This window comes from Monodon monoceros, unplaced genomic scaffold (assembly GCF_005190385.1).
Source record: "Monodon monoceros isolate NGI ecotype Baffin Bay Population unplaced genomic scaffold, NGI_Narwhal_1 Super_Scaffold_21, whole genome shotgun sequence".
Taxonomy (NCBI): domain Eukaryota; kingdom Metazoa; phylum Chordata; class Mammalia; order Artiodactyla; family Monodontidae; genus Monodon; species Monodon monoceros.
In genome coordinates, this window is record NW_021703778.1 from 55486576 (window position 1) to 55499260 (window position 12685).

General features: G+C 34.3%; 1 protein-coding gene across 1 annotated transcript in view; it reads right to left on the bottom strand.

Moving 5' to 3' along the window:
- DMXL2 (Dmx like 2) overlaps positions 1-12685 on the bottom strand; it is a 162944-nt gene that overhangs the window by 90461 nt on the left and 59798 nt on the right. The window contains exons 7-13 of the mRNA XM_029239122.1: positions 11641-11819; positions 9727-9910; positions 6875-7049; positions 4972-5208; positions 4151-4422; positions 2815-3511; positions 2360-2481 (exon numbers count right to left, since the gene is read on the bottom strand). Of these exons, the coding sequence (XP_029094955.1) occupies positions 2360-2481; positions 2815-3511; positions 4151-4422; positions 4972-5208; positions 6875-7049; positions 9727-9910; positions 11641-11819 (1866 nt within the window). The remainder of the gene's footprint in view (positions 1-2359; positions 2482-2814; positions 3512-4150; positions 4423-4971; positions 5209-6874; positions 7050-9726; positions 9911-11640; positions 11820-12685) is intronic.

Consider the following 12685-nt stretch of genomic DNA (forward strand, 5'->3'; position numbering starts at 1 on the left):
CGTCCGGAGCCTGTGCTCTGCAACGGGAGAGGCCACAACAGTGAGAGGCCCGCGTACCGCAAAAAAAAAAAAAAAAAAAGGAGAAAGATTTCAAATGTATACTGCTAGGTTCTTTCTTCAGTCCAGTACTGTTTAACATTTCTGTAATTGATTTAGATGAAGATGTAGAACAACACTCATCAAATAGGCCAGTGATATAAGTCATAAAGCAGTAACACATAAAGCAATAACAGAATCTGGATTCAAAAGGATACTGAAAGGATGTACTGTTGAGCTGAGCCTAGCAAGGTGAAATGTAATAGGGAAATAAGTCTATATTTGGGTCCCAAACTCAAATGCACAAATACAGAATGGCTTACTAGCAAAAAAAAAAAAAAAAAAAAAAAAGACTCCATGATATTTAATTGAAAGTCAGCTCAATATGAATTACATACAAAGAATGTGGCATGCCTGCCCAAACAAAATATTATCTACTGAGAGATGGCACAGTACTGCTATATTCTAGTGATCCTATAATGCCCAGTGTATAAATATACTGAAAACTGCTCAGAAGAGTAACCAGGGTCAAATATAAAACAGTTAGATAAATTTATAGGCAGAGGAGCAGCAGGTTTGGCCTGAGGAAAAAAATTGGGGGGTTCCAACACAGGTGTCTGCGGTGCTCTCACATGTAAGAAATCTTAGACTTATTCTAAATGGAACTAAAGCTAACAAGCAGAATTTAAGGATTACAAGTTTAATTTCAATATAATAGTGATGGTAATTCAAAGACAGAATGAGCTGCATTTAGAGTTGAGCTTCCCTCCTTGGGGGCCAGATGACAAATTGGCAGGAATGTGGTAGAGACAAATTATCAGATGGCTGGTTAGACTAGGGGACCTTTAAATCTTCCAACTCTATAATTTTAAAGATGCTACTTTTCTAGACTTTCTCTATGCCGAACTTGTGGCTTCAGTCCAATTACCACTGTTTCTGGAACAAGGCTTATTTATACACGTACTTTCCTGTATCCACTCAGGCTATTCTATCACTCAGCAAAGACCAAGGATTTGTCTTTCTGAATCTATCAAAAATGAACTCAAATACTGTCCTTAATAAAAACTTCTATGCCTACCCTACTCTGATCTCTCTTGCCCCTGAATTACAAAATAGTGTTTGGCAGTTAATTACATACCAACTTCAGACACCTCTGCTTCTGTCTTAAACCGTTATTTAACCTTTTATAATAATTTCTCTCCTCTGCTAAATTTAAATCCCCTTAAAGGCAGACACTGTATTCCCTACACGTCTAGGGGTACATGGCAGACATTCAAAAACAGTCTTTGAGGGACTTCGCTGGTGGCGCAGTGGTTAAGAATCCGCCTGCCAATGCAGGGGACACGGGTTTGAGCCCTAGTCCGGGAAGATCCCACATGCCGTGGAGCAACTAAGCCCATGCACCACAACTACTGAGCCTGCGCTCTAGAGCCCACGAGCCACAACTACTGAAGCCTGTGCGCCTAGAGCCCATGTTCCGCGACAAGAGAAGCCACCGCAATGAGAAGCCTGTGCACCGCAACGAAGAGTAGACCCCGCTCGCTGCAACTAGAGAAAGTCCATGCGCAGCAATGAAGACCCAATGCAGCCATAAGTAAATAAATAAATTAATTAAAATTAAACAAAACAAAAACAGTCTTTGATTTTCAATATTGGAAACATTTTTATTAGAACAGTTATTTTATTAAAAGGCACGTTTTTATAGGTAAATGGAAAATTCACCATTCAAACCTGAGTACTGACTAATATGCATGACTTGCAGTTCAAATAGAGAACTACCAGAATGAGACACTGTCACCCACTGATAACATATTCTAACCAGAGGACTTTTAAAATAGTGAATCAAGCTCAGAAAAGTTCAAATTTTCCAACCTAAACATAGAGGTTGGTAAAGCTGCCCTTACAACCTTTCTTGAGCAAAAAAGGATTAACGGAACCAAACTAAAGAGTGAAAAACGTCAAGAAAAAAATCAAATTTTAGAAAAAAAATCATACTTCTTTCTTTAAATGTAAAACGTATTGATGTGTGATGTGATATACAGACTGTAATTTTTTTTTTCTTTTTGGCCACACTGTGTGGCTTGTGGGATCTTAGTTCCTCAACAAGGGACTGAACCCGGGCCACAGCAGTGAAAGCGACAACAGACTGTAATTTTGACTCATGTAAATTGGAACACAAATTAAGAAAAAACAAACTAGTCATACAGAGCCCAGAACAGATGCTCACTCCCTGAACACCAACTAACAAATAAACGTCCTAGACAAATTAAAAGAGAATTCCTTATTAGCTTAGATATATTAATAAAGATTAGGAAATACTTACTGAAGATTCTGGATCTGACAGTTCATCCAATAATTTTCTTGCATCTACCACAGCTTGGTAGAGTCTCAGATTTTTGCCATCAGAAGCAACAAAGCAAGCACTCGCAGAATTGCAATATGTGCCTGAGAAAGTAAACACTTTGCATTATAATATATAGTTTATTTTTATTACTGGCTGAAGTATGAGAAAAAATATTCACACTTCTCTTTTTAGACATAACCATGGTCCAGAAACACAGATACAATAGATATAAAATTATTAACCAAAAAAATTCAACAGATAGGTTATGAGAGGGAAAAGATGAAAAACAAAGGTCTAGAAACTCTAAACTTAAGTCTGATGCCTACATTCTGAATACTTATTAAAAATCTTCCTAATGACAAATATAAATCATTTTGTATATAAATAGCTGTTTTAAAGCTTTTATTAATTTCACTATTAAAAGGAACACTTACCAAGACAGTAACTAGGAATAAGAGTTGGAAGCCAAGCAACATTAGAGAAGGCTGAAGTATGTAAAGAGTTAATTCGCGCCAACTCCGATACTCCTCCAGTGTATGACAAAGGTCCTATTGGGTCCACGCGCCACAGAATAAGTTCACTGTAGATGGCATTCGGGTCATGAAATGTACGTGTTGCTGCATTTCTGAGAGGTTGTTTCGAGGAACCCTTTATGTGTCTTACAGGATCCATTAATCTACTTAATTTATTGTCTGAGTCCCACTGAAAATCTGATTCAGGAGTCAGCAGAGCATTATGATGAGATGATGTCAATAATAATGGTAAAACTGAATGACATGCCAGGTCATTGAGGTGAAATCTATGACCACAATATCTAAATTTGTGAGACACAGTTAGAACAGTGGTAAAGGCAGACTTATCAGCAAAAGTGACTGCCCATTGATTTAAAGAGCCATCTATGTGTTTAGAGACCATCATAACTGTGGGAGCTAAAATGTTCATATTTGTACTGTGTGGTCCAGAATGCAGCTGTGATCCATGAGGACTGCATTCAGCCATCATGTCTTGGTGTAACAGAGTGTGGTGAGAATCTTTTGCAGCGTTTATACAGGCATACATCATGATATTTTTACTAAGAGAGCTTGCATCACCAGATGGAAATGCAACAGGAATCCGAGAAGAAAAAGAAACCTGAAAAACACAATTACATGATTCAGTGCAAGCAGTCTGCCTCCTCTCAAAGTCTTCCAAAAATACTTCCATTTTCAAACTGTCAAACCTCAGTTTCCTAGCAAAATATATCATTTTCGACCTTATTATGGTCTAATCCTTTTCCTCTATTTATATAGTATCATATATTCATCGCGTATGAGAAAACTGAACAAATAATTTCAAGTATTGGAAACTTGAAACTTGCCTGTACATCTAGATGACTACAACCATAAATCTAAACAAATACTGTTCAGAAAGATAACCAATAAAGATAGTAGATTTAATTAATAAAACTGAAGAAGTGGAGGGGATGCATCCTGAGTCACATTTTTAGGGTAGTTTCTTAAGTTTATTCAAAATATTGTGAATTCCCAGAAAAAATGAATACACATACATTCAAGTACTCAGTATCACATTTCAAAGCCAAATTCATTTTACTTAAATTAATCAAGTTTATAAAATCTGTGGTCATTGACCCCCTTTGGTAGCAAGTTATTCTCTTCTCAGTTGCTTATCAAAAATAAAATCATTGAGTATTTCTGAAAACCTGCTAAATCTGAATAGCAACTGTTTTACTTTTTTAAGAAGTGTAAAAATTGCTTCATCAGTAAAATATACCTGGACTTGTCTAAATATTCCAGGATTATATTCATCCAAATACTTTACATGCCACACTAGGAAGGTACCATCTACCGGGTGTATAGTAAAAAGCATGTCAGGATTCTTATTCCATTCAGTTAGCAGCATTTCGATCTTCCGATCAAGCAGGACTGTAGGCAGTGGCATTGGTACACTAGGTCGTGAACAGGTTCTAGGACTTCCCTCTCTTTCTCCATCTTCATGTTCTGATGATCCTGTACCTGCTTCAGATTCTCTATCCAGGGATAATTCTAAATCAGAAAATAAATTTATCAGTACATACTAACAGAAATACTATAGAAAATTCATTTACATACTAGACTATCAAATTCATTTACATACTAGACTATACTACAGAAAATCATTTACATACTAGACTATCAATAAATAGCATACTAACTTTAGAAATCATGAATCCCTTTTACAACTTATGGCCAGGAAAAAAAACCAAGGAAGGAAACTATTTTCTGGTCTGAACTGAAAATTACTACATTTCTTAGTTTTAGATAAATCAAAATTTCATTCACACTATCACATTATCTTTATTATTACCATTATTAGCAAAACCTGTTACCTCCACCAAAAGCATGGCTTCCAAAGTAATACATTACTCAAAGCAATAAGTTATAACAAAGCAAAGTTAGATGGTAGATGGTCCATAGTAGATGGTCAGTAGACCTGTGGAGTGAATGGAAAAGTGAAAAGGAAGGAGGCGAGGAAGGAAAGATTACAAACCAAAGGTGGCTTCACAAAAAGCTGTCAGCCTGTAAAAAAGAAAAATCTGAACACAGGATACTAACCATGGTCTAGTTTCATACGTAAACCCCTCTCTCTTTCCTCCTGTGAACATTCATCTTCTCTATCTCCTTTGTCGTTTTCATGATCCACCTGCTTTTCAGAAAGTTTTCGTAATTGCTGCATAAATATTTCAGTAGATGATGTAAAATGAAATTCTTTGTTGTTTAACCAATGAACTACAAAGCCCCCATTTCCATCATCAATGTTAAATACAGTGCCAACCAAAACATTTGGAATATCTGTGGAATCAAAAAAGATAAAATTTCAATGTGAATTTCTAATGTCTTTTAAAATATTACATGTGCCTATAAAGACTACTTCCATTACACAGAAAATGTGATAAACAAAAAGTAAACATAACTCTAGCACGACTTGAAATTTTTAATTGAATTTAATGGTAAATGAACTAATGGCATGGACATATGGAATTAAATTACTAATTTAAAAACGAAACACACCAAATGCACAAACTTTTATTGAATCCTGGTTTGGGGATGAGGGAACAGAAAGACAAAACAGAAAAGCAAATCTAAAAGACATTTTTGAGATGACTGAAATTTAAATATGAACTGAATATCAGAGATTATGGAATTATTTCTAATTTTCTTAGGTATGATAATGACATTGTGATTATGTAAGAAAATTTCCTTATTCTTAGGAGATACTTGCTGAAGTATGTAAGGGTGATATGCCATGATATGTGTAACTTACTTTGAAAACATTAAGAAAAAATTTCACTCACACACACACACACACACACACACAAACATACATATGTGTGTATATACAGAGAGAATAAAGCAACTGGCAAAATGTTAGCAATTGTTGAATCAAAGTGGGTGAAATGAGTGTTCACTGTACTATTCTTCCAACTTTTCTGACTGTTTTAAACTTTCCTCAAAACTCGGGGAAAAATAATGCCAAGAAAGAACACAGGAAGGCAAGCGAACTTCTAAGTATAGCAGATTTTCTCCATGTGGGGTAACTGAAATTCACGCTATAGATCAGTTCACGTAAAACAGTATAATTCAAAAAAAAAAAATCTCCTTAATCCCAAATCAAATTATAAATAATCCATTCAATAGAAAGAAAAAGAGACTGGGGGGGAAGCATCCAGATAACACTCTTTTGGAACTGTATTTGCTAAATACCTATCTTTATATAAATAAACATTTAAAAATAAAATCCTCTGCACCCTGAAGCAATAGACTTCCATTTCAATAAAACGTAACTATAACTTTATACAAATATAGTTCTTCCAGCAATGTAATATGAGACTAATAGGCCTTGCCATATGTTTTTCATGCAGAAAGAAAACAATGACCTTAAATAGAAGCTTTAAATATGCTCTTGCCAACAATGAATCTGCCTCAAAATACTTCTCAACGATATAGGAGGAAAAGAGCAAAAAGAAAACATCAAGGTTAGAAGAAACACTACCTTTCCCGAAGTGTAGGACAAGAAAGTCTATGAGGGTACAAAACAAGATACGCTGAAATATAAGGAAAACTATGCAAAAATATACTTAGATAAAGTTATAAAGAAGAGTTGAGAAGAAAGAATAATAGTGAAAATACAAAAGGGTGGGAAATCACACTAATTAACCAGGCTGCCACCACTTGTGTTCATCTCCAGGTTCAACTAAAGCTCTAATTACTTAGAAACTTTGCCATAGTCTAGACAAACAATGGTGCTCAAAAATACTTATTTGAAGTTATTCCCTGAGGATCACACAGTCTCAATTTAAGAAATGGCACCTTATATTTCTGTTCCAATTAAGAAGTATTTTAAAAGGAAACATGGAGTATTAGCATAAAATTAGAAACAGGTTATAAAAGTAGTCCCACTTTTCTATTTATTTATCTTATTTCAGCAGATAAGAAATAAAACTTTACTATCCTTTACCTGTGGCGGGATTGATGCTCGCTGCAATGTGAAAATGACACAGTGCATTTGCGTGATGGGAAATGTGTCTTTGAACTTCATGCGTTGCCATCTGGTCATGCATTAATTCAGTGTGCGTTACAAGAATGGAAGACTTCCTTTGTCCTTTCCTTAAATTTTTCAAATGGTGTATTGTCTAAAATAGAAAAATAATTACTAAATCCAAGTCTAGGAAGTCTAATAAGTGCTGATCAAAGTACTTTTGATTATTAAGGCTTTTACAATTTTCCTCTCTGTAAAACCTGACCATCTTAAAGGAAACTTTAACTACAATAGAACAACTTAATATATTCTCCACTGGTCTTGCAAATTTTATAGTTCAAGGCAGTAGTTGCTCAAAAACACTTATTATCTGCAGAAACCCCTATAAAGATTAGGAGTCCAAAGTCTAGTTTTTTCAGGATATCCCAGTACTGAGATGAAATTTACTAGTCATAAGGGTGTAAAAAAAAAAAATTCCGAATCTTCCTACCAGGAAGAATATTCCTCCCCAAAATTCTCACTTAGAACTAAATAGCCAGCTAAATAATCTAATATATAACCTCTATTATAAAGACAAAAAGAGGGTACAAAAATACAGAATAACAAGGGGAACCTTAACTTAGATAAGAGTAGCCAGGAAAGACCCCATGAAAGTACTGACCTGTGGAATTTGTTCAAACTGAGATATGTGTCTATGATAAAAATTCTGTACTGGCATACTCCATCATCTGAACTATTCTGACACGGGACCATGTCAACTCTCAGCACAATCTTTTCTCCACACCATAACCCCACCACACAGCAATTCCTTATTCTGTCACTTAACAATACCGTGCTTAATAATAATATACCATTCTTTTCCTTTGTTCCTTGCAATCAGTGAAATAAAATGTGGCATCCTCTCAGTTCTTTCTGCAGTAAAGTAAAACATCTGGTCCTTCCTTTCAATTCCACAGCCCTTGTCCCTTTTCATGTGAAAAACAGTGTCAGTTCTATGGTGTGTCCTCTGTCTCTGGTCTCCCTGATTATTTCTTTGATTATACCTATCAAGTTAGTTTCACTCAATCTTTGACATTTATCATTATTTTAAATTAGATTGCCAAGGCTGTGCTATATTGGTCAGTTATCGTCTCCTAGGAACAAAATGTATAATTTAAGTATATATAGAATTATATAGACCTTGCAGTTAGGAGTTTTAGAGGAAAGGACATTAGAAAGCAAAATAGCTCATAAGTCAGATAATCAGGGTTTTTCTATTAAAAACAATTTTAACATTACTAATTGACAACATTTTATTAAAAGGCAGCAAAAATGTGTCAAATCACTGATTACATATTATTTTATTTTTGCTTTTATTTTATGTAGCAGTTAGTAATTCGATTTAACAAACACTTGAAAAGAAATATATTAGATAACATGGAGGATATAAAGATATCTAAAAGCCCTTAGTCTCCAAAAGCTCATATGTAATTTAAAGATAAAATGTTATACAAATATATATAAATTATTGTGAACATCTAGTAAATAAAGTACTTTTTCCCCCTAATTTTCAATCAATAGCAAAACATAACTCTAACTGTTCTGACTTGTGCTTTAATTTCATTTATGCTTTAAATGTTGAAAAAAACTGTATAAATAGTGCCCAATCACAGAGAGCATCAGAGCAGGACTACTTTACTTAAAACTTTAAAGGACCACATCCTTAGCCTATTAAACCCCCCAAATATTTTTGCTTGCCGAAACTGCAAAACCATTTTGGCTATGCAACCATTAAAGTGTTAATGTAAATGTGCAATGTAAAAGTATAATTAGTTATGTACAGAGATGTTTATAACACATTAAGTATAAAAAGCAAGTTATAAAACATTATTGCATAATATGATCTCAATCTTGTAAATAAAAAAAAATGTACAAACACATATTGGAATAGTTGGATTATAAACTCTACATTTTTTTCTTTTTCCTAATCTAATTTTAGAATAAGCATATACTCTTTGTGTAATAAAGTCACATGAAAAATTAAGAAAATTAGCAATCTAGGTTTACTATAATAAATTTCTGGTAATTTTTAATAATGTGTTTATCTCATTTTATTCCCTAATCATAATGGGCACAACAGTTCATACTATATTATAAATAATCTAATTTCTTAGAAAGCATTTTTGTTTTCTATATAGTATTTAAAAACTAGAAAAATTATGTCACTTTCAAAATATTAAACCGTGAAAACTGTGCAGTTATATAAGTTCACTTAATATCTTAACAACACCTTTATTTATTCATAATAGTCATATTTAATTAGAAAAATAAATGTAAAATTTAATCCTCGTGAAACAAAAGCAAAATATTTTTAATCGGTTTATTTTTTTAAAGATTGCTGTGGTTTATTTTATTTATGTATTTATTTATTTTGCTGCGCAGCGCAGCTTGCGGGATCTTACTTCCCTGACCAGGGATCGAACCCGGGCCCCAGCAGTGAAAGCACCGAGTCCTAACCACTGGACTGCCAGGGAATTCCCCACAAAATATTTTTAATTACAACCAATTTCAAAGACTTTTACATGTTTTATTAATCAAAGTTGCCTACTCCTATAGATTTTCACACTCAACATGCAAACTGGAAGAATTAAATTTATACTATTTATCTAGACTACATATCTAAGATCATTACTGTCTATATCTGTCTTCTAAGTGACATAAAATAAGTGAGAATTCTTTGCCATTAATTTCGTCATTATGTATACCATGCACCATCTGCAACTTAGCTTATGAATTCCCACCATACTCACATTATCTTCAAGATTCATTTACCATTTTAAATCATACAGTACCTCAAGAGCATGCTGTACTCTGTCTTTCTGTCTTCCAGCATGAGTAAGGTTGCTGGCCGTGCTGGAAGTGGTAGTCTCACAAATCTGCTCACCCAAAAGACAGTCTTCTGGTAATACGGTTTCTGCCCACAGCCGGCAGACACCATCATGGCATGAAGTTAATAACACATTACAGACAGAACCTCTAATGATAAAGAGAAATGAACAAAAGTTACTACAAGTATCAATGACATGAAAAATTAAAGGCTATTAGTATTTAGTTCTTCATCCTTAAAGATGACATTAACGCAAAACAGTATGATCTATGTGTAGTTATTTTTCCAATAATGATAATGGATTTCTACTGACTATTTCACACTCTTACCAAACCCCATTTATTACCTGCTCAGACCTGCAAGGTGGTAGGCTGGACATAGGGTGCAATCAGTTACCATAAAATAAGAACAACCTAACTGTCCCTGACACTCACCTTAATTCATTAAACTTATGTCTTGAACAGCTAAACTAAATGACAGTATAGTATGCTTCCAATTGCTTTAGAAATTACATTGTGTGGAGAAAGAGTATCAATGGAAGAGCTTGAAATCACGCACAGTACGGCTGTGAACATCATAAAAACTAGGAAATGGTCCTGACGAAGGAAACAGAAATTAATGCCAGATTATACACGTGCTGCTTGAAAACAAGGCTCTGGAGGATTAGTATCTCCTAAACAAAACAAACTAAACATCAAAAGAAAACCTACATTTCTGTCATTACAACTTGCAGAATGACCATAATAAAAGATTAATTATAATTAAACTATGTGGTTTATGGCAGTAGTTCCAGCATTTTCTTTTATCCTTCTTATAATCTAAACAGTTATAAATAGGTAAACAAACTTATTAATAATAAAACTGTAAGGAGACTATAAATTCAAACTATAAATCAATTTCCATTAAGTTAAGCAAAAATGTCACAGCATCAAGCAGCTGAAGTGGTTTAACCACTCATTGTGAAAAAAAAAATTTTCCCATTAAAAAAATGCTTACATAGAATCTGACTCAGTCAAAGGTAAAGTGTTCTGCAAATGTTTTCCATAGATGCAAATAACGTAAACAGATTTAGAGTAACCTTTTATCTAGATTCCAAAAATGTATAAATTCCCCATTTTATCATTTACTGAGCACCTCCATAATGGGTGTGCTATATTTCCCATCAAGTGCAAACAGTGCTCAGATATATTTAGCAGATGAAATAACCCTTCCTCAAGAATGAATACAGATTTCTAAGCAAGCATTTTTAGAACTGTATATATAATACAGGAATCATTGGTATGGGCTGTTTTGTAGTTTGCTTTATCTTCTAAACACTTTTAAGAGATGGCTGTAACAATGAAGAAAAACTTATGATAAATCCTTTGAGAAGTTTCTGTTGATAGCCCTAAGATAAGAAAAACTTGGCCACTTTATTCACTGTATGTATATGATATGCCTTCTCAGAATGCATATTACTGACAGTTTATTACTATGTTTTATTCTCCCTCAGTGTGTGCTTGCCTGTTACTTGAAAACGTCTCCTTCCTGGAATCTACTGCTGCTGCTGATACTGACAATACCAGCTAACGCTGCCCTGGCACACACAATGTGCAAAGGTCTGTATAAGCATTCACACTCACTCACACATTTCAGTCTCATACAACTCTCTGAGGTAGGTACTACTACTACCCCCATTCTACAGAGGCATGGAGAGCTTAAGAAATTTAGTCAAAAGCTCACGAAGCTGGTAACAACAGCAGAATCTCAAGTCAGGCAATGGATGCCCAGAACCTCTGCTATTCGTTGCCACCGTGTCAATTAAAAGGACCTTTGTTTTCATTATTTTTATAAACATATAAGTAATACAAAATGAAGTTCTATGACACAGTTGTCTAACCTGGGCATATATTTGCTAGTTTTACGCCATGAAAAACCTGTCACAGCTCGCGGATGTGCCAAATAGACAAAGGAAAACTGGGTAGACGCCTGTCTCCTTTCCACTTCATGATGATCCGGAGGTATAATTGAAGACTTCCAACCAGTCATAGGGTACCACACTTTCAAAAGACAATCATCCTGTGAAAATATATAGGCCAATATAAAATTAATTTGTATCTACACATTTCAAAATTTAAGTGGTTTGAAGAAGCTTTAAAAATTAAGCTATACTGGTGTCAGTTTACTTATCTCTTGTAAAAATAAAATACAGTGTGTGTGTGTGAAAAAAATTTAAGCTATATATAAAAACTAAAATGTGACCTATACATAATACAAAACTAAACCTAAAATGATGCTTATTATTCTAAATAATACCATTCTTGAGAAATAAATGGTCAGTGTGCTCATTATTAATCTTCTCTACACAAAGGTACTTTTCAAACAGAGACTGAAGCCAAATTCCCCCACTTCAACACACAAGGGTCACTGTAAAGAAAAGACTCTGGAACCAGATGCTAGCCTGGATAAGAAAGAAGCCATGTTATCTGTCACTGTTATCATCTTCTCCTTTTTGAAGAGATCTGAAAGGATGAGACAAAATCAGGACTCAGCAAACTCTTCCTGTAAAAGGTCAAGTAAGTTAGGCTTTGTGGACCACACAGCCTGTGACACAGATTCTTCTTGGGTTGTTTTTTTTGTTTGTTTTTTTTTTCTTAGAAACCTTCAAAAATGTAAAATCCGTTCTTGGTTCATGGGCCATAGTGTTCTGATTCCTACTCTAAATGATGAGAGGGCATCTAGGCAGTTTTGGGGAACCACTTCTATGCCCACTTAAGAAATTTAAAGGTATAACAAGAGGCACTGACTTTATCATTTTACTTAGTTCTAAGAATTTTGTTAAAGGCCTAAATAATTTTATCTTATTTAACAGGAACTATCTCTTTTATAGTGCTTCATCCTCTATGGTGTACATGAAGGAAAATAAAAAATTGATAACATTTATG